Raw genomic sequence first — 22,632 nt, forward strand, 5'->3', positions numbered from 1 at the left:
CTTAAAGAGATGGGAGTACCAGACCATCTCTTTAAGAACTTGCCACAATTTGTTGTGATCCACACAATCAAAGGCTTTAGCATAGCCAATGAAGCAGAAGTAGATGTTTTTCTGGAACTCCCTAGCTTTTTCCATGATCCAGCGTATATTCACAATTTGATCTCTAGTTCCTCTCCCTCTTAGAAACCCTGCCTGTACTTCTGGAAGTTCTCGGTCTACATACTGCTGGAGCCTAGCTTGTAGGATTTTGAGCATAACTTTGCTAGCATGTGAAATGAGTGCAATGGTGCAGTAGTTTGAACATTCTTTGGCATTTCCCTTCTTTGGGATGGGAATGTAAACTGACCTTTTCCAATCCTGTGGCCACTGTTGAGTTTTCCAAATTTGGTGGCATATTGAGTGTAGCACTTTTACTGCATTGTCTTTTGAGATTTTGAATAGCTCAGCTGGAATACTGTCACCTCCACTAGCTTTGTTGTTGCTCAGACTTCCTAAAGCCCATTTGACTTCACATTCCAGGATGTCTGGCTTGATGTCAGTGACCACCCCATCATGCTTATCAGGGACATTATGCTCTTTCTTGCATAGTTCTTCTGTGTAATCTTGCCACCTCTTCTTAATCTCTTCTACCTCTGTTAGGTCCCTGCCATTTTGGTCCTTTATCATGCCCATATTTGCATGAAACTTTCCCTTCATATCTCCAATTTTCTTGAAGAAATTGCTGGTCCTCCCTCTTCTATTGCTTTCTTCTATTTCTTTGCACTGTTCATTTAAGAAGGCATTCTTATCTCTTCCAGCTATTCTCTGGAATTCTGCATTCAATTGGGTGTATCTTTTCCTTTCTCCCCTGCCTTTCGCTTCCCTTGCTATTTGTATACCTTCCTCAGCCATTTTGCTTTCTTGCATTTCTTTTTCTTTGGGATGGTTTTAGTTGCCACCTCCTGTACAATGCTGCAAACCTCCATCCATAGTTCTTCAGGTACTCTGTCTATCAGATCTAATTCCTTAAATCCATTTGTCACCTCTACTGTATATTCATCAGGGATATGATTTATGTCATACCTGAATGGCCTAGTGCTTTTCCCTACTTTCTTCAATTTAAGCCCAAATTTTGCAACAAGAAGCTCATGATCTGAGCCACAGTCAGCTCCTGGTCTAGTTTTTACTGACTGTATTGAGCTCCTCCATCTTTGGCTGCAGAGCACATAGTCAATCTGATTTCTGTGTTGACCCTCTGGTGATGTCCATGTATAGAGTCGTCTCTTGGGTTGTTGGAAAAGAGTGTTTGCTATGACCATCGTATTCTCTTGGCAAAATTCTACCAGGCTGTGCCCTGCTTCATTTTGTACTCCAAGGCCAAACTTGCCTGTTATTCCGGTTATCTTTTGGCTTCCTACTTTAGCATTCCAATCCCCCATGATGATAAGGACATCATTTCTGGGTGTTAATTCTAGAAGTTTTTGCAGGCCTTCATAGAACCAATCAACCTCAGCCTCTTCAGCACCAGTGGTTGGGGCATAGACTCGGACTACTGTGATGTTGAATAGTTTGCCTTGGATTCGAACTGAGATCATTCTGTCATTTTGGAGATTGTATCCCAGTACTGCTTTTCCTACTCTTTTATTGACTATGAAGGCTACTCCATTTCTTCTGAGGGATTCTTGCCCGCAGTAGTATACCTGATGGTCACCTGAATTAAATTCACCCATTCCTGTCCATTTTAGTTCACTGATTCCTAAGATGTCGATGTTCAGTCTTGTCATCTCTTGTTTGACCACATCCAGCTTGCCTTGATTCATGGATCTTGCATTCCAGGTTCCTATGGAGTATAGATCTTTGCAGCATCGGACTCTCCTTTCACCACCAGATACATCTGCAACTCAGTGTCCTTTCGGCTTTGACCCAGTCGCTTCATCCTTTCTGGCACTGCTAGTACTAGCCCTCTGCTCTTCCCCAGTAGCATATTGGGCACCTTCCGACCTGAGGGGCTCATCTTCTGGTGTCATATCTTTTTGCCTTTTGGTACTGTCCATGGGGTTTTCATGGCAAGGATACTGGAGTGGGTTGCCATTTCCTTCTCCAGTGGATCACGTTTTGTCAGAGCTCTCTGCTATGACCTGTCTGTCTTGGGTGACCCTGCACGGCATAGCTTATAGCTTCATTGAGCTACGTAAGCCCCTTTGCCACGACAAGGCAGTGATCCATGAAGGAGAAATTGCAATTATGAATGCATATATAATTGACGTCTTGCAAACGTTTTATGGTGTTAGTATTCTTTATGTTCTGCATTGTGAAATAAAGGTTAACATTGAATATTTTTCCCCTTTCTACTGATCAGTGTAACTGATCCACCTTTCCTTTATTATTATTAATATGTTTAGGTATGTGTGCAGTCTTGTATATTACGGCTTAACTCTGAATGCTGGTGAATTAGGAGGGAATCTGTATCTCAATGTCGCTCTTTCTGGCCTTGTAGAAGTTCCAGCATTTCCACTTTGTATGTTCTTCATTGAGAAATCTTGGTAAGACCAATAACTTGACAGCTCTGTGTGTAATACTGCATTTTAAACAACATAACCATTTAAATCTTTTTCATACACTTCTCATTCGCCCTCTATTTAACATGTAGATAAGATTTCTTAAATGTGCTTTGGAGTCTTACCTTAAATGGGGAATTTTTCAGAGAACTCATTTTTGGTGACTCTTAACACCGCACCAGAAACCTGCTTGGTCTGAGGAGTACAAGAGCAACTGTTTGTATGCACAATGCACCCATACCCATTTTATTTATACAAGATTGCTGGTGTCAGTTCAGATTGTAGAAGGGTAATGTCCTGTTTCACATTGTTCATTTGTTTGGACATGAAGAGAAATGAGACATTTAGCTCTTGTCTTCCTTGTGCTTTGCATGGTTGCATGATCATCGTGGCTTAACAGATAAGATAAGCAAGCCATGGTAGTTTGTTCAAGCCATGTGGTATGGCAATGCTTACCTGGTCTGGCATAGTCTGTTGTCTCATCCAAACCTGGGCAGCCAGGCTTGTTGGAGGGGGAAACGACCCTCAACTAAATAATCTATTGTCTGTTTTAGGATGTTGTTTACCCATGCTGCTGCTAATTTAAGATGTGGTGATCAGGTGAACCAGGCTAAAGAATTTTCCTCACATCATTTGGCTCCCCATTATTTGTGTAGTTGATCCTTAACAGACAAATATAAGAGCATTTCAAATAATAGCATCTATCCTTGTAGAAGTTTCATTCTGAACTTTTGCCACATTTCCTCTTTAGGTCAGGAAGACGTAGAAGTACCACTGCTTTTTTGATATTTGCAGGCCTTTCCTGTATATTTACCATGTGTTTACCAGCAAATAGTGGTGGTGAGTATGTGTTTTTTTCCTTAGCAAACATAGTTTTTGCCATTGTACACAGAAAAAACTGATCTTATTAGAAGAGAAGATAGCAAGTACATGTAGTGCTTTAAAGCCAAACATGAACATTATTTTAGGAATTTCCAAAATGCACTTGAAAATTGCTTTTGAACTCAAATTGACCTGAAAGTCGTTTTTAAAAAAAAAAAATATTGGTATTTCTTCCAAATAGAATTGCACCAAATCAATACTTTCCCTTTATTTCATGATGAAAAAAGTAGAGCTTCTAATTGCAATCTGGCGGCTTCCCACACATACGGTTTGCTTAACCTTTGTACTGACCAGCTCATTGATATTTTGTGCTCTAATCCCTCAATACGCTTCTCTTATTTGTCATTGTTGACCTTCAACTGTTGCAGAACAACTCAGTCACTTCTCTTATTTGACGTTTTTAATGAGTGATTGAATAAGAATGCCAAGCAAGTTCACCGAATTTCTCATAGGCTTCTCTGTGTGCCATTAGTTAAATGTTCTTTCATAAAGTTTTCACGAGGAGACTCTTAGCCCTAAACATGGCTTTGAGGGGAGCTACATGTGTGGCAACTTGAAGCTGCATTGTGCAGAAGGCTCTGCAAGCTGTGTGCTTGGAATAACTCAACACGTATTACTTTCCGCTTGCCATTGAAGGGTACCTTTTGTGCTTCCACACATGAGGGCTAAAACTGTGTAGGGGGGCAGAGATGTGCACACAAGTGCTGCCCCCAACACCCCAGGCATGTCAGTTCCTGAGGGTTACTGATGTGTGTAGGCTTTTAACCACATTCAGCTGAACACAAGGAGAAACCCTTTGCAAACCCTCTTGTTTTTCACAGAAAGTCTTTAGAGGAGCCCACATACTCTGAGATACTGTGAAAAAAATTTTCAGAGTTTATGCTCTCTTGTAGGCAGATCAATCCCAGCGTAGGGCTATATCAATGCATTCACTTTCTCACTGGTAGGTAAGTCCAAGCTAACAGCTGCCCCTGTGTAGTGAATCTTAATCTTAATAGATAGCCCACCTCTGTGGACAGTAGATGTAAGAGAAATCAAGATGTAAATCAATACTGTCTTGATCTTAACGTGATGATTTTGAGAAGGATAAATTATTGTTGTTAGTTGCGAAGTCATGTCCGACCCATCGTGACCCCATGGACAACATTCCTCCAGGCCTTCCTGTCCTCCATCATCCCCCGGAGTCCACTTAAGTTCACACCAACTGCTTCAGTGACTCCATCCAGCCACCTCATTCTCTGCTGGCCCCTTCTTCTTTTGCCATCTATTGTTCCCAGCATTAGACCCTTCTCCAGGGAGTCCTTCCTTCTCATTAGGTGGCCAAAGTATTTGAATTTTATCCTCAGGATCTGGCCTTCTAAAGAGCAGTCAGGGTCGATCTCCTCAGGAGCAAGCGTCTTTTAATTTCTTGGCTGCAGTCCCCATCTGCGGTGATCTTGGAGCCCAGGAAAATAAAATTCATCGCTACCTCCATTTCTTTCCCATCCATTTGCCAGGAAGTGAGAGGACTGGATGCCATGATCTTAGCTTTCTTAATGTTGAGTTTCAAGCCAACTTTTGCACTCTCCTCCCTCACCCGCATCAAGAGGCTCTTTAGATCCTCTTCACTTTCTGCCATGAGAGTGGTATCTGCATATCTGAGGTTGTTGATATTTCTCCCAGCAATCTTAATTCCTACTGGTGATTCATCTAGCCCCGCCTTTCTCGTGATGTGCTCTGCATATAAGTTAAATAGGCAGGGCAACAGTATACAGCCTTGCCAACTCCTTTCTCAATTTTGAACGAATCAGTGGTTCCATGTCCAGTTCTCACTGTTGCTTGCTGACCTGCATATAGGTTTCTCAAGAGACAAATAAGATGGTCTCTTTAAGAACTTTAAGCTTAACCATCTCTTTAAGAACTTGCCACAATTTGTTGTGAACCACACAATCAAAGGCTTTAGCATAGTCAATGAAGCAGAAGTAGATATTTTTCTGGAATTCCCTAGCTTTCACCATGATCCAGCATATGTTGGCAATTTGATCTCTAGTTCCTCTGCCTTTTCGCAATCCTGCCTGTACTTCTGGTAGTTCTCGGTCCACATACTGCTGGAGCCTAGCTTGTAGGATTTTGAGCATAACTTTGCTAGCATGTGAAATGAGTGCAATGGTGCAGTAGTTTGAACATTCTTTGGCATTTCCCTTCTTTGGGATGGGAATGTAAACTGACCTTTTCCAATCCTGTGGCCACTGTTGAGTTTTCCAAATTTGCTGGCATATTGAGTGTAGCACTTTTGCTGCATCGTCTTTTATGATTTTGAATAGCTCAGACGGAATACTATCGCCTCCACTAGCTTTGTTGTTGCTCAGACTTCCTAAGGCCCATTTGACTTCACATTCCAGGATGTCTGGCTCGAGGTCAGTGACCACCCCATCATGGTTATCAGGGATGTTAAGCTCTTTCTTTAGGGATAAATTAAAAGGATGCAATCAGACCTCTTTTTTTTTAGTTTATTGTAGATTGTTCATATGCAGAGTTGATAATTCTGAAAGGGATGACAATTTTAAAAACATCTGTCTTATTTCTGCATCCAGCTCAATATGCATTTGATTGTTCTGCAGTGAACAAACTGAGCAAAACTTGGAATAGTGTTGTGGGATATTTCCAGATAGAGAAAATCCCAAAACATGTACGTAGCTCATCGGTAGTATAACCAATATTCAATTGTTTGGGGAAATTTTATAGTTTGCTTTGAAGTGACTGAGCACCAGATGTCTACTGGTTGTGTCTGGGAGCTGTCTAAGAGGACTTTGTTCACAGAGGAGTGACTAAGTTTCCAGTCCTCCAGATATTGCTGACTGTAACTTCCATCAGCCCCAGCCGACATGCCTGATGGTCAGGGAAGAAGAGAGCTATAATCCGACATCCAAAGAGGTTCCCCACCCTACTCTGCATGCTGGGGGTAAAGCCTGTTGAGCTTAGTGGGGTTTATGCCTGAGTATCCTTGCATAGGACTGTACTGGCATTCTTCATTTGCACATGGTTGTGTTTACTTATTAGTCTTGTATTCTGTTTTAGGATTTTTCTTCAGTCCCCGCATCTTAGCTTTGTATGGGAAGTTGACTGTAAGTGCTGCCTTCAACATCATATATATTTACACATCAGAACTCTACCCAACAGTAGTGAGGTAAATGAAAATTTAAAATAGTCATTTTCATATTTATTTCAAATCTGTATGAGTTTATACTAATAGCAATCATGCACAAAGTCAGCTAAATTAAACCCCATCAGCAGTTGAATCCAGCAGACAAACTACTGGCTTTGATGTTCCAGAGCTGAACGTTTAGGGACTTTAGCAGCCCAGACCTGCTAGGGGTTGAGCAAGAAGTCAGCTGGTGGCCGCTATGCAACTTGATGGGCCAAGAGTTTGGTAAAATCAGTGGAATCATAGACCTCTGATAATCAATATTTAAAGCTGCTTGAGCTGCCGTACAACAAACTGTTTGTTTGTTTATAGTACTGTCTATATAAATCACATTTCACAGGATTGACGTAGCATATGCAAGAAACGAAAACTGACAGGGTCAGTCTAGAAACTATGCAATTGTACATTGAAAGGCATACTCAACAACAATAACTCTTCATAATGAGTATTACTGGGACAAGATTGTCAAGAGGGTGTAAGAGGAAAAAATATTCTTTTCAGTTTGTGATGAAGAAATCCCATTTGAAATAATCATGTGTGCTTGAACACACATTATGAATATGTGTCCCTTTGTAAAATGTTATATCTTTGGTAAAGAGGGCAGGAAAATTCTGAAGTGAAATATGTTGTGCTGTAGCACCACCTCGTGGTAATGTGGAGCTTTGCAAAGACTCCTTTGCTTTCTTTTAGGACCCACAGCAAGTTCACGATTTGGAGTGGACTCTCTAATTACTAGACATCCTCTGTAGATACAACATATACACCATTTCATGACAAACTATTTTATATTATGTAGAAATATCTCTGAAGAAAATCAGAATTGTATATTGGTACCATGCAAAGCACTTCATTCCTTTTGATCTTTAAAATCACCCTGTGGTAGATTAAATACAGGATTATAACCAAGTTCACCTAGTGAGCTTCATGCCTGAGAGGTTGCATATTCCATAACAAAAGTTATTGTGGATTTTTTTGGCAGAACAAGATTGCCCTGAAACTTTGAATATGGTTCAATGACTGTTCTGTATCGGAATCTTCCTTTCTAAGTGCATACTCTGCATTTTAAAAAAGACATAGTCTAGTCTTTTATGTATTGTGTATCTTAAATGAGTAAAGAAGTTTGTGTATCTTTGACTATATTTTTTCCAATCCCAATAAGTCTCTCAGTTGGAGATGTGCCTTTCTTTTATTCCAAGTTTACAAGTAGAACCTGTAGCATGGAACATTCCTGTTCAAGGTTCAAGCCAGTAAGCTGTGTCTCTCTAACTTGGTGCTCCATCCCATACAGCTCCATTGTCTGCCCCTTGCAACAGTTAGGTGTTTTGTGCTGGATAAGCATGCTCAGTCCTGAGGAAGGGTTTTCTCTAAATATGCTTTATACTTGTATAAATCCAAGCTTGATGCTACTCTTTGTTCTGTGTGGACAGTGTATTTTGGCTACTTAAGGACTGGCACTTGGAGAACTAAGCTCGTTATTACTATAGTCAAGAAGTCAATTTTCTTCTAAGGCTCAGCTGCTTGGCAGGGATTTCTGTTTCCTGAGATGGCCCCGCATACACTTGTGAAAACCACCTGCATGTGTTGTTGTTTTTTTTTAATTTCCAGTCTCATTATGGCCAGAGTGGAACTCTTGCTGTACTAAACTGCATGATGTTAGTTGGGCTGTGATGAGAGCTGTACAGTTCTTGCTCCCGTCCTGAAAGCCAAAGAAAATAAATCATTATTGATTGAATGAGGAGACTTATTTCTGAGAAAGCAAAGTAGCCAAACTGGGATTGGCTAAGAAGGCTCACTTCACATGGCTCAAAGGCCTGATGGAGGTATAAACCAGAAGGCTGCTGTTGTCATTTGGCCTGCACTCTAGTCATCTTCATTTGGCTCTTAGCCCTGCCTGTGCCAGCTGGCTTTCAGGCCTGTGACCTTTTAGATCCGGCATTAAGCCCTGTCCTGTCAAAAGACCCTTACTTACGTAAAGTATAGGATACATTACGTATTGATCTGAAATTTTTGCCTGTAGTACTATTTCAAAGGGGGCCTCTGGTATCTTTGGATGTTCTCTGTTTTTTAATACTTATACAAAATTTTACCCATTTCCCCTTCCTTTTTGTAAAGCTTCACATCTATTTCATGTGAAATAACTATTTGTATGCACTTTATTCTGTGTAAACCTCAGTACTAAATTGTGCTGCCTTGCTGTATAGATTTTTTGCCTTGGGGCTTGAGAGAGGGTCTGCTAGCTTTTGAACCCTTTCAGGTGTATTCTGAAAGGTCTGAGAGTCTGCTGGTTCACAGGATGGTAAAGAGTGGTGGCAGTTGACTGGATGACTAGGTGTTGCTTTCTGCCGTGTTGGGATTTTGGATTTTTTTCCCCTCAGAAGTATAGCACAGGTTTGGCACTAATGGGAATTTGGCTGAAAACCTCCTTATTGGTGAGAGGGAGTGGTGAAGACTGAGGCTGCAGTGAAATCCAGAGCAGGGATAAGATGGTCTGGTAGGCACAGAACAAAGACTAAAGTCTGTTAAGAGCTAATTAGCATACTCGTTTTTTAAAGGGAAAACTGCCCCTAATGAAACTGTGTGTTAATTCTTTAACAGAAAATTAAAAGGTGTCAGTCTTGATCTTTTTCCTTTTAGAAAAATAGGATGATCATTATTTCTATACAGCCTTTCTGAAAAAAAATTCAGTGAAGGCAGTTAACAAAAAAACCCTCTAAATGCTTTCAACAGATGTTTAAAACCTGCTTCTTTTTACAACAGAAATGCTGGCTTAGGTGTATGTTCGATGACATGTAGATTTGGTGGCATTTTGGCTCCATTTATTCCTTCTTTGGTAAGTAGTAGCTCCTCCCCCCTGCCTTTTTCAGTGTGTTATAGCATATTTTTTACATTTCATATGTTATGAATTGATCTTAAGAATGGATGGTATAGTAACACAAATATATCATTTTATCTATTTTTGTTGTGATTTGATTGTGCTCAGAGTCTTGCTTAACATCAGGCAGATTGCCTTTTATGGATATGAGATTTTAGTGCAATGCAATTTTTTGACAGAGGTAAAAAAGTAAGTTTGAACAGAGAGGGAGAGTAGAAGGTGGAATCCTTAATTACCTGGAAATTGGGGTCAGAATCCAATGGGATGCTGTTGCCCCCACCAATTCCCCATGTACAGGTGGCAACCACTGCTTGCAGAAGGAAGAATTAGTGCTTCCAAGGCAACTGGAAATGAGCTCATGTAAGAGAGTTCATCCTGTTCCTGTTGAGAAACTAATGGCACAAAAGAATTGGTAGAGGTATAACCTCCCCATTGGATTTCATCCTGTGTGGGGCTCTTGGGACACTGAAGAGCCTCAAGGCAAGGTTATAAATAAACCTAAGAGTATGTTTGTCCCCACCCCTCAAGTTGCTCCAGGGCCTTCACTTAAGAAAGTGCCAGCACAAGTAATCTAATCAGAAGCAGTATCAATACTGTGAGAAATCAGGGGAGCAATCATGCACACCATAGTGGAAATACAGAGATTGGTTTTCCTTTTACACTGCTGCCCTTCCCCTCCTGAGGGCTGGCTTGGTACTTGACCTTTGCAGAGGAGTAGCTGAAGGGTGGGGGGACAGCATGCGCTTAGACAGTGAGCGCAGAGAGAGCCTCTAGCAGCATCACTCTACACTGGGAAAGGTTAAACGCCCCCTGTTCATTTGTTTATGAAAGCAGCTAAAAATAAAATACCAATTAAAAGCAAGATTTGAGACTATTTCTTTTATAATGCTTGTGTGTGTGCCAATTCATAATGTATTTATTCTTGGTTTATTCTAGAAATCTCTGGGTCCATCTGTACCATTTGTGGTATTTGGAATAAGTGGATTATCAGCTGGTTTCTTGACCCTTCTTCTTCCAGAAACCTTAAACAAACCTATTGCAGAGACAATGGAAGACTTGCAGATGGCTGCCTATCAGACGCTTAAAAACAAAAAGGCAGAGTAAAAATGATTTTATTTTTAATTTTTGGAAGCCATGTCCATAGCTGCTGGAGCATAAGAACAATTTCTTATTTGCCTTAAATGTATTTTTTCTTCCCCCTAGTTCTCAGATGTACATACTTAATATTTTTATCCATTCCCAAAGGAAACACTACTCAAAATGTTGACTGCTTATCTGTTTTTTATTATTGTAAAGGAAATTATTTGCTTGGCAGAGTTCCTGTCCCATCTCATTCATTCTCCAACTTGCTTGCTAATATTTAGTCATGCGTTTACCAACACTGTCTGATATATCAGAGGGAGCTCTCAGTTTCACATTTCTCGTCCATCTTCTTAGAAGCCATCTGGAATATTTTTCTGCTACAGATATATGACAAAAACATATTGAATTTGTGAGTTGTGCTAGTTTTGTGAAGTGTCTTGTGTGTTTTAGGTTTTGTGTTAGTTTTATCTGTTTTACTATGGTTTCAGCAAGTTCACTGTGGTCAGACTCAAAAAACATTTTAATTTTGATTCTGTTGCAATGGCATTTGGGAACTTCAGATGTTTAATGTCAATTTTTGCAGTCTTCCCTAGGAACATCTCAAAGTATTTAGTCAAATATCAGATAAAAAGAATGTTAATACTTTCTCCTAAAGAATCTGAAGGGTGGACATTTTTATGATGACCTTTTAAAATAATGTGGTTGATGTAAAATATATGTGTCACTAAAGATTAAAAGCATGGAAATAGAAATATAACACCATATCAGAAATACCTAGATAACCTGCTCTGGCAAAATGTCAAGTAGTGTTTAGAACGATGTAACTGCTTATGTAATAAAATACTTAAAATAGCTAGATTCTGTTGAAATGGAGTGTTTTGCTTCCTTTTTTTAAGCTATTGGTTAAAAAGGGTTCTCACACTTTTTATATCCCTATAGAAACTGATTGTCAAGTGAATGTTATTTCTAAATTGTCAATGAGCATCAACTGCTTGCTGCTTTAGAACTGCTGAACTGAAAGGGCATGTACACTGCCTGTGCATTCAGCAGCCCACAGACTAAGGGCTCCAGGGTTTCGCATGTGCGTCATATGCTTGTGTGGATGTATACATAAAGGCAGGGCAACCCACCTACCAAGATCAGGTGCTGTTGCTGAGATTACATAAATTCAGATATTGGTTCCTGGAGATTAGATCCAGTATTAGTTCTACTCAACTAAGTACAGTACATTTCAGTGGGTCTACCCAAAGTAGGACATTGGATACAACCCTAAATTAGATTGCTTCTGTCTTCCTTCACTATTCCTCTTTCATGTTTGTTTCACATCTGTTAAATTGTAAGCCTCTTAGCAAAAACTGTCTTGTCATTCAGTCTCTACAGTGTGTAATATCTATACTGCTTAGACAATTTTAGGCACTTTATACGTGATGGATGATAATGGCAATAAGAAGTAAGTAATGTTCTAATTCATTTTTCTATCTGTTCAACAGGTGAATCAGCTAGAAGAAAACAGTTAACATTGCAAAAACTGTATCTCAGTTGAAAATGACAACAGGACTTCCGTTGTTGAGATGTGGCTATGGAACAGTCAACTATTTGGGATATCCAGTATGCTTAATGATTTATGTGAACATAAATTCTGAATTTGGGGGTGGAGGACCTGTAAAAGTTCATAAGGACAAATACATACCTTAAACTCTGCCATACTCTGAATGTTTTAGTTTGTTGAGAATTACCTGGTTATCTTGATTTTTTGGTAATTAATTGTCCTATATTGCTTAGTTCAGGGCTGGCCTGCCAGATGTTTTGGCCTACAACTCCCAACAGCTATTTCATGGGGGATGATGAGAGCTGTAAGCAAAAACAGCTGGAGAGCCGCAAGCTGCCCATCCTGGCTTAGAAGATAAATTTTACCATAGGAATTTTGAGCATGATCCTAAACTGGGGGGCATGAAGAAAGTACCACGGTTAATTGGTGCATCTGTGTTTAGGTTCGTATAAATGGGTTCAGGATATCACTTGGAACTAATAGCACACTTGCTTCTTAAAAGTACCTTCAGATGGAAGACTATGAACCAGCCTGGAATATTGAGGCACGTGTGAGTTCTTAGTTTTTATGAACTCTACACAATGCTAATATATTTATTATAATGATTTATGATTCATATTCCAGAATATTTATAATGACCAAAGATGCCTTTTCATACTGTTTCTAACTGCTGCTGTCATTTTGTTCTCTGAAGTATGAATGTCCAGCTTTTATTGGAAACAGGAATCACTGCCTTTCCGTAATGGCAAAAGTTGGTGTTGTGTTGGGTTCTGAGTTGGATCCAAAGGTGCCTTTCTACATGCAGAGCTTCGCTATCACTTATGGAGGGACTCTGGTACAACCTGAAGCTCTGCATGCATTGTCATAGTGAAAGTCAATCCCCCCAAACATTCTGTTTGTCCAAGAGCTTTTGCTGCCTCTCGTATGAACAGAAATGTGAAAAATGTTATAGAACCTACCAGCCATAGCACTGCATGAGCCTTCTGTTGTTATTTTTTTTTAACCAATAGCTGTGAAGAAACAGTAAGCAGGTGTTAGCAGAATTGCACTAGTGCTTGTTATCCCTCTGGTCGCTGTTCTTCGGATCCATCTCTGAAAGATGAGAATATTTTGCACATAACATCTCTGTGTTAAAGGTGTTTCTTTTCCTTTGGCCTTTACAGCCCTGAGGGTTGGAATGGTATTTTGACAGTCTCTTGTTACCAGGGCCAACAACCCAGAGTTTATAGCATTCTGGGGGACCTGTCAGCCTGTTGAATCATGTTGATGCCTGGTGAATACTCAAATGACAGAGATCAACATTTACAGATTGTGATTTCAAGGTCAATGTTTAAAAGAAGCTAGAAGCATGGCAAAGCAAGAAGCCATCACCCCTGAGATAACGGACTCTCACTTAAATATGTGTTATTTATTTTAACAACCTGTTTCAGTACTGGTTAGGAAATTGGACAGTCTACCCAGTTTTCTTTTGTCATTTTCATGCATTTGGTTTTGTGTAAATTCCTGGAAGCTGGAATCCAACAAATTCTGGAGGACAGGAGGTTCCCTAGCCATATTATAGATGTAACACTTGAGATGTCGCTAGATTCTCACATTAGTTTCCTTTATTATGTCCAAACAGAAAAAAAAAGTTGAAGACCAACTTTTATGTGGAGTTTTGCTTATTATTATGGAAAGCTTTATAAATTTATATTTTTGTAATAAAAATGCAACATAAAATGAATATAAAAATATTGCTCCTTTGGAAGCAGGAGCAGGTTGCTAAGATGATGCTGTCAGTACATATTGCCACATGGTGAAATGGTTCTCATGTTAGATATATAATGCATCTCTAATGAGGCTGTTTTGCCCCTCTTCTGCTACAATGAAGTAGAAAATGAGAAATAAAAATGATACTTTAAATGCAATGATTTGTATTATTGCTAAAATGACACTCTTATGCTTAAATTAAAATGTTATAAATGTGCCTAAAATCATTTTGTTAGGCTAACCTTCTGTCTGTGTGTTTGCGTGTTCAGCAAATACACATCAGTCCTTTGGCAATGAAGATGCAAGTGCATGCTAGATACAACATAAAGTAGTCTCTGCAGAAACAGAAGTAGCCTGTGGGCAGCAGGAAAGAATCCGCAAGCTGAGTTGCCTTGCACATTGGAAGCTGCGGCTGACCATTTCTAGAAAAAAAACCTACAAAACTGAGTGCCCCTAATGAGTCTGAGTTTTGAGTTCTCCCTGTTTATCACCCTACCTTCTGTAATGTGAAATCTTGGTGTTTAAAGTCGTCTTGCTTTGTTATGTGAGGCAGCCAACCTTCATTTTTTTCTTCTGAGTAAACAGGTATAGACAGACCATGAGACAAAAGGCAGACTGAAAGACAGACAAATGGGTTCTAGATAGATCACATCAAGCCAGAACTATCCCTGGAAGCAGAAATAACAAAACAGGCTGTGTGTATTTCGGGCACATCATGAGAAGACACGACTCACTGGAGAGGACAATAATGCTAGGCAAAGTTGAAGGCAGAAGACTAGCAATGAGATGGGTGGATTTCATAAAGGATGCCACAGGCCAGAAGCTTAAAAAGTTGAGCTGGGTTGTCCAGAACAAGACATTTTGGAGGGCTTTCAATCACAGGGCTACTATAAGTTGGAGATGACACACAACAACAGCAAACAGGCACAGGGTTCTACTTAAAATCATTCTTGAAATTGCTTCAGGAACAAAAGCCAAACATCTGTAACTTGCTAAGTTCGTCGTGGCCTCTGTGCATCACACATATGGGTGCTGCGCCTGCGCAGTGCCGAGGCCGGAAGGTTAAAAAGCTAACGGTTTTTGGCGGGAAAACACTCCCCTCCCCCTTCATGGTATAAATAGAGTGGAGTGTCCGCTATTTTGTTCAGTTTTTGCGACCGCCGTTCACTGTGCCTCGTGTCTGTTAACGTCCTCGCTAAGATCTTGAGTCCTTACTGTTCCTTTTGCCTTTATCCCTCTCTTTTTCTTCTTCTCAAAAACAAACAAAAAAACCAAAAATATTATCTTACCCTCTATCCTGTCATCTTCTTTTTCTGCGATGGCGCAGCAAGCAGCCTTTCACAAATGCACCGCATGCGGATCCAAAATGTCACCTGCGGATCCTCATGATCTATGCCTCCTCTGCCTGCGGCCATTGCTTGGCCTTTACCAAGCAAGCGCGGAGAAACAGGGAGAACCGTCTCTGCAAGCTCCTCTGGGACCAGGCCTTGATGCAATCAGACCAACTGCTCTTACGGCCTGGTTCCTCTTCAGCCGCACCGCCTCCCCCACGCTCCACCCCAACTGTGAGTGCTCCTCTGAAGCATCCCGCTTCCACCACTCCTCCTCAGTGTCCTTCGGCTGAAGGCACTACTCCAGCAGAGACCCAGGTGCCGCCGCCTTCCCCAGCCAAAAAACGGGAGAAGCGCAAGCACACGGGTTCAGAGAAGCCTTCCGCTCGTAAAGTTCCGAGGAAGGAGAAGGCAGATAAACCCTCTCACAAGACCAAGAAACCTGATCGCCCCAAACACTGGGGCTCGGGTTTGTCTGTATTTTCGGTACCATCCGCCGCCATGGTACCGACTCCTTCGGGACTGGCCCTGCAACTTACTATGCAGGTAACACCGCCGGGATCCCCCAGGCCTCTCATTTGGCCTGAGAGCGTGCCGACCCAACAAGTGGAGGAGCCGCTTCGGGAGTCTATCTCTGATGGCTAGATTAGAGACTCCCCACCGAGGGAACTGTTTCCGACTCCAATGCCCACGACTGAGCCACCTGTGGAGTCACCTTTGCCTCCAAGGCGCCGCAGCCGCTCGTCCGAACACCGGGGTGACGACTGGAGGATGCATGGATATGGTGCCTTCCCAGACTGGGGTGGCTATCAATCTTATTCGAACTACCCTCGGGATCGTGCATCTCCATCGGCCCTGAGAGATTCGCCTTTGACGGCCAGGCATGTGGAGAGGAGATGTCCAACCTCCCCAGAAACGTCGTCTTCAAGCGACCGTCCACTTTATTATCCGGATTTGGACGAATCCGAGGTTGACTCAACATCCCCCAATGTAGCAGTTGCCTCCCAAGGACCGGCGTTGCCCGATGAGCCACATGTCTCCTTTACGGAGCTCATGTTTCACCTCGTCCGTTCACTAGAGATTGAGGCTAGTCAACAGCCGGGCCCATCCACGGATCGCTTCTTTGATGTTGTGAGGGGAGAACAGTCCGCGGCCGTAGCCCTGCCGCTTATTACCAAACTTCGGCAGGCTATGGTCCAACCCTGGGATCAACCAGCCCAACCGCAAGTGACCTCCCGTCGGTATGAGGCCATGTACAGAGTTCTGGAGGACGACATTCCGTTCCTGATTCATCATCCGCGCCGAACTCTGTTGTCGTTGAATCCTCCCAGGGCAGGGAGTCCAGGGGACACATAGCCCCTTGCGACAAGGAAGGGAGGAAGATCGATATGCTCGCCCGCCGAGTCTGTGTGGCCTCTGGACTCGGCGTGCACATATCGAACTATGAAGCAACACTGGCACGTTACCAGTATTTTATTATGCAAAAACTGGATAACGTTGCTTCCTCCCTTCCAGACTGCCAAGCCAAGCTTGCCAGGGTATTCATCAAGGAAGGTATGCAGGTAGCAGTGCAGCAATTATCTACCGCACGACATCACGTAGATACCAGTTTGAGAGCTCTCGTGAATGCCATCTCGCTGTGCCAACATGCATGGCTTCGTAATTGCAATTTCCCCGACGAGATGAAATGGAGGATCGAGGAAATGCCATTCGACGGTACCGGGTTATTCCATCAGAAAACCGACTGCAAGTTAAAAGCGATACATGAATCGCGTATGACCGCGCGCCACATGGAGCTTCTTCAAGAGGCGTAAGTGGCAAGGACCTCGTTCCTCTTACCGTCCACAATTCCACCCTCGGCAACACTACCAACAAAGACAGCAACAGCAAAGACAGCCACAGCAACATTTCCCCTAGGGCCGGCGGCACTTCGACGCTGACAAACATCCACGTTGACGGTCCGGACGAACCATTCTCTCCCCACACCACCTTTCCCTCTTCCTTTTGGGGACCGGCTCCAGGGCCGACTCCCCATTTGGGAGTCCATTACATCTGATAGGTGGGTGTTGTCTATCATTCAGTTCAGATATAGGATAGAATTTGATGTCGTCCCTCCACCGTGTCCGATTTGATTTACATCTTCTTCATTGGTACTGTGCGAAGAAGTCTCTCAGTTGCTTTGCAAGGGCGCGATTCGACAACTGTCCTGCTCGGAGAGATTGGACGGATTCTACTCCAGATACTTCATGGTCCCGAAAAGAGACGGTGGTCTTCGTCCGATTTTGGACTTACAGAATCTTAACAAATACATCAAAACAAAAAAGTTTCGGATGACCACTTTACAGAGTATTTTTCTGTTACTGAAGAGAGAGGATTGGTTTGCCTCCTTAGATTTGAAGGATGCTTATTTTCATATTGCTGTCCATCCTTCACATAGACGTTTCCTGCGTTTCACTGTTGGGCTCGACTTGTTCGAATATGCTGTGCTACCCTTTGGCCTGGTCACCACACCTTGAGTTTTTACGAAGTGTATGGCACCAGTATGTGCGCACTTATGGACAAGAGGAGTGCAAATATACCCATATTAAGACGACTGGCTAATTGTCTCCCAAACTAAACAAGGGCTTCTGTCTGCAATACACATGACCTGTGCCTTGCTCGGTGATCTTGGACTATGTATTAACCACGAAAAATTGTCCCTTATTCCCACGGAGGTCATTGACTTTATCGGGGCACGTCTCAACTCCACACGGGAAAGAGCTTTCCTCCCTCCGGACCGTCATGCTACCTTATGTGCCCACATCCATCGAATCCGAACGCTAGGAATGGTTCCGGCTATATCCATTCAGAGACTATTGGGGCACATGGCTGCTACAGTTGCTATTGTCCTGTATGCCAGACTATGGATGCGGACCATGCAGCTGTTTTTCAACACGTCGTTTTGCCCACAGCGAGATTCTCCCAACAAACTGATCCGAATTCCGTCTGATACTCAACACTCTAATTTGGTGGACCATTATGAGCAACCTGTCTGTCGGTGTCCCATTCCGAACACCTCATCCAACGAAGACCCTGTATACAGACACGTCGCTACTGGGATGGAGCGCAACATGTGCGGACCTTCGGGTTCAGGGAACTTGGAACCGATGGGAAGCAAGGAAGCACATCAACATCCTTGAACTACAGGCGATTTTCAATGCCCTAAGGGCTTTCGAGACTGTCCTATGCCAACAACTTGTACAGATTGCATCGGACAACATACCGGCTGTCTTCTACATCAACAAACAGGGTGGCACAAAATCGCCACCTTTAGCACATCTCTCGATGGCCATTTGGGACTGGTGCATACCGAGGGACATTATGCTTCTAGCAGTCCACCTCGCAGGGACCGACAACACCGAAGCAGACATGTTGAGCAGACATAGGTCAACAACGCACGAATGGGAGATGGACAGACAAATATGCCACGACCTCTTCCATCTGTGGGGCTATCCGGACTTGGACTTGTTTGCCACTTGCGACAACAGAGTGTGTGCCCTATACTGTTCCAGGGCAGGCATAGGATCGGGATCGATGGGAGATGCCCTTATGATCCCCTGGGACAACATAGCCTTTTATGCGTTTCCCCCAGTTCCACTTCTAACGAAAGTGATAGCGAAGATATCTCAAGAGAATGCCACAGGAATAATAATAACTCCATGGTGGCCGAGACAACTGTGGTTCGCCACCCTTCTTCGTCTATCCAAAGGGACGTTTCTTCGCCTCCCGTCTATTCCTCAGCTATTAACGCAGCAAAATGGAGCAATCTGACATCCGGATCTGATTGCCTTGAGGTTGACAGCATGGTGGATCACTTGAGTCATTCTGCTGCGTCGGTACCGACGACATCCGAACTTCTACCGGAATGTATTCACTCCACTGTACCGACGGCCCCTAGGTCGGTTTTGATGACAACTGCTTCGCTACCGGTGACTGTTGACCAGGAAATTCAGGCGATTCTCACATCTGCTCTAAGACCGTCCACTCGTCGCTCTTATGCGGCTAAATGGAAGAGATTTTCCTCCTTTGCAGAATGCCATTCTTTTTCTCCTGGAATGGCCTCAATTGACAATATTTTACAATTTCTCTTGGAACTTTATCATTTGGGACTGAAACCGTCATCCATTAAAGTTTATGTAGCCGCTATTTCACACTATCGTGGTGCGCTTCAAGGGATTTCAGTTTTCTTTCAACCTCTACTTCGACGTTTCCTTTGGGGTTACAGAACCTACACCCTTCTATTCACCCGCCTATGCCAACCTGGAGCCTTTCGGTGGTACTCCAAGCACTTACCAAATCTCCGTTTGAGCCACTGGCGACTAGCGACGTACGCCTGGTGTCCTGGAAAACAGCTTTCCTCATAGCGGTGACATCAGCTCAGAGAGCAAGCGAACTTTCTGCTCTCCGCATAGACCCTCCATATTTTAATTTCCATAAGGAAAAGGTCATTCTTCGTATGGATTCTTCCTTTCTTCCTAAAGTGGCTACACCATTCCACTTGAGTCAAGATATTGTTCTGCCAGCCTTCTTTCCAGTGCCTTTGAATCCAATAGAGCAGGCTCTACATACCCTTGATGTTCGCCGCTGCCTGGCTTTCTATCGCTCCCGTACGGAATCCCTCCGTCCTACGAACAGACTCTTTGTTAAGTACTCTGAACATGACAAAGGACTTCCAGTCACACCTCAAAGGCTGTCGCACTGGATCACCCAGACTATTGTCCTGGCCTATCAACTATCAAAAATAGACTTACCTGTTACCCTCAGGGGTCGCTCCACACGAGCTGTTGCGACTTCGTCCGCCTTTGCCGCTGGGGTCCCGCTCCAAGATATCTGTAAAGCTGCAGTGTGGTCAGGGCCATGCACTTTCGCCAAGCACTATCGGCTTGATGTGTGCGCCAGGCAGGACTGCTCTTTCGGCAGAGCTGTTCTTTCGTCTGTTCTTTGCTGATGACACCTCCCTCCTCCGAGTTGGGTAAGCTTGCTAATCACCCATATATGTGATGCACAGAGGCCACGACGACGAAAGGCAGGTTGCTTACCTGTAACTAATGTTCTTCGAGTGGCCATCTGTGCAGTCACACAACCCACCCACCGGCCCCACTCGGTGTCCATCATTACATACTGCCTCAGTACCACGCTGTAATTTGCATCGATACCGATGGTATATGCCAGTGAGTGGATATTGTTCTCAGTACCGTACTATACTTTGCATCGGTACTGTTGGGGCTCAGTGCCGTTTGCAACTAATTTTATTCTTAATGTGTAGAGGGCAAACGTTCGGTCTTCAAGACTGAACAAAATGGCGGACATTCAGCTCTATTTATACCACGAAGGGGGAAGGGAGCAGAGTTTTCCCACCAAAAACCATTAGCTTTTTAATCTTCTGGCCTAGGCACTGCGCAGGCGCAGCACCCATATGTGTGACTGCACAGATGGCCACTCGAAGAACATCAGTTACAGGTAAGCAACCTGCCTTTAGATTCCACACAGTCAACAAGATAAACCAAATTCCTTGATATACTTGCAGTATTTAATTTCCTTGCCCTTAAATCTCTAACTGGGTGAAGCCTGGAATGGAGTGTTTGTTAGTCACGAAGTTGTGTCTGACCCATCGCGACCCCATGGGCAAAATTCCTCCAGGCCTTCTTGTCCACCATCCCCCGGAGTTCACCCAAGCTCACACCAACTGCTTCAGTGACTCCATCTATCAACTGACTCTGTTGCAAATTCTCAGTGCCTACAGGTGCCCATCAATGGCACCTTCTCAGATTAGACGGCAGTAACTAGTGGCTGCCACAGGGTTTAGTCCTGGACCCAATGCTCTTCAACATTTTTATTAATGATTTAGATGAGGAAGTACAAGGAAAGATAATCACATTTGCAGACAATACAAAACTGGATGGAATAGCAAACACCCTGGAAGACAGAATGAAGATCTTGGGCAACCTTGATAAACTTGAATGCTGGGCTGGAAGCAACAGAATGAGATTCAATGACAAGTGCCAAGCCCTCCACCTAGGAAAAAGAAACCAAATGCATCAATACAACATGGGGAATACATGGCTCAACAGAACTGAAAAAGAAAAAGATGTATTTATTAATTTCAAACATTTGTATGCCGCCCAGTTCAGTAATTGTGGAATGTAGGCTAAATATGAGCCAACAATGCAATGCAGCCACCAAAAGCGTAAATGCTATTTTGGGATCATTAACGTAAGTATTACTTCCAAATCATGTGAAGTAGTAGTTCCTTCATACTCCTCACTAGTCAGAGCTCATCTGGAATACTATGTCCAGTTTTGGGCACCAAGATTTAAGAAAGATGCAGGTAAATTAGGGTCCAGCGGAGGGCAATGAAAAGATCCAGGGTTTCGAAACAGTTCTATGAAAGATTGAGGGAACTGGGTATATTCAGCCTTGATGGGTATTCTTTGTGTCCAATTTCGCATCCAATTTTGGATTGACCTAAAGAATAGTTTTTCCATCTAGTCCAGTTTTTGCTAATTTGTTTATCAGAATGTCGTGTGGCACTATGTTGAAAGCTTTGCTAAAGTCTAGGTAGATTATGTCCACAGTGTTCCCTCTGTCCATTTGGGACTTTCTGCTTGAGAAAATTGGCAGCAACACATGTCAGGAATCTCTCAGAGGGACCATGCTTGGCAGAATTTGTCCCCTAGCATATAATTTCTTGGTTTTTTTGTCTCCAAAACACAGTGTATTGTGTAGTTCTTCCACAGTGGGTTTCTCACACGTCCCTTCCTCAAGTAAATTAAAGTGGTTTGAGAGTTCCTCTGCTTCCACTGGGCAGAGTGTTTTCTAGGTCTTCTTCATCTGTCACTCTGTTCCAGTGAGTTTCCTCATTTTCCCTTCCTTCAGGTTTCTCTTCTGCTGCCTCAGCTTGCTGATGCTCTTCTTGCTTCTGGACTACACTTAAGGTGTTGCAGCTCCTTTGCTCTGTCTAAAACTCTTCATTTTCTTCTACTGTCTGGAGGGTGGACACTCAATGCTCCAGTGCTCTTATATTTTTTTGTAACAGGGCTACTAGTGTGCAGCTGTTACACTTGTTTCAGGCCACCACTGTGGAGTCTCCTTGGTCAATTGTTTGTGCAACGTTAGGGATTCTGTCTTTGGGGTGGCAGTTGTGACAACTGGTGCTTTCTCCTGCCTTCAGTAAAGGTTAGCAACACAGTCCTAGTAAATGGGAATGTTACAAGGACGAAAACGTGTGTGTGAGTGAGAGGGAGGGAGGGAAGAGGGGATAACTAAGGGGAAATAAACTATTTCTAGGGCATTAATCCCTCTGCAGAACTTGCGTAATTGAACATGCTATTCCATGTACTTATCCTAGCAGTGTTTTTTGTGTGTATAGACCACCTATCAGTTCTGCCTTCTTGTATAAAGTGATT

General features: G+C 42.9%; 1 protein-coding gene across 4 annotated transcripts in view; it reads left to right on the forward strand.

The window, feature by feature from the left end:
* Positions 1-14,014, forward strand: part of LOC123018385 (solute carrier family 22 member 15-like) — a 33,507-nt gene extending 19,493 nt beyond the window's left edge. For 2 of the 4 annotated variants that reach the window (XM_044420415.1, XM_044420412.1), the window contains exons 7-12: positions 2,382-2,522; positions 3,289-3,377; positions 6,477-6,585; positions 9,331-9,433; positions 10,412-10,570; positions 12,049-14,014. In XM_044420415.1, the coding sequence (XP_044276350.1) occupies positions 2,382-2,522; positions 3,289-3,377; positions 6,477-6,585; positions 9,331-9,433; positions 10,412-10,570; positions 12,049-12,075 (628 nt within the window). In that variant the 3' untranslated portion in view covers positions 12,076-14,014. Of the gene's footprint in view, positions 1-2,381; positions 2,523-3,288; positions 3,378-6,476; positions 6,586-9,330; positions 9,434-10,411; positions 10,576-12,048 lie in introns of all 4 variants that reach the window. The other 2 variants (XM_044420413.1, XM_044420414.1) reach the window with 2 other exon arrangements.
* The last annotated feature ends 8,618 nt before the right edge of the window (positions 14,015-22,632 follow it).

The sequence above is a fragment of the Varanus komodoensis genome, unplaced genomic scaffold, assembly GCF_004798865.1.
Source record: "Varanus komodoensis strain SLA01 unplaced genomic scaffold, ASM479886v1 scaffold11, whole genome shotgun sequence".
Lineage (NCBI taxonomy): Eukaryota > Metazoa > Chordata > Lepidosauria > Squamata > Varanidae > Varanus > Varanus komodoensis.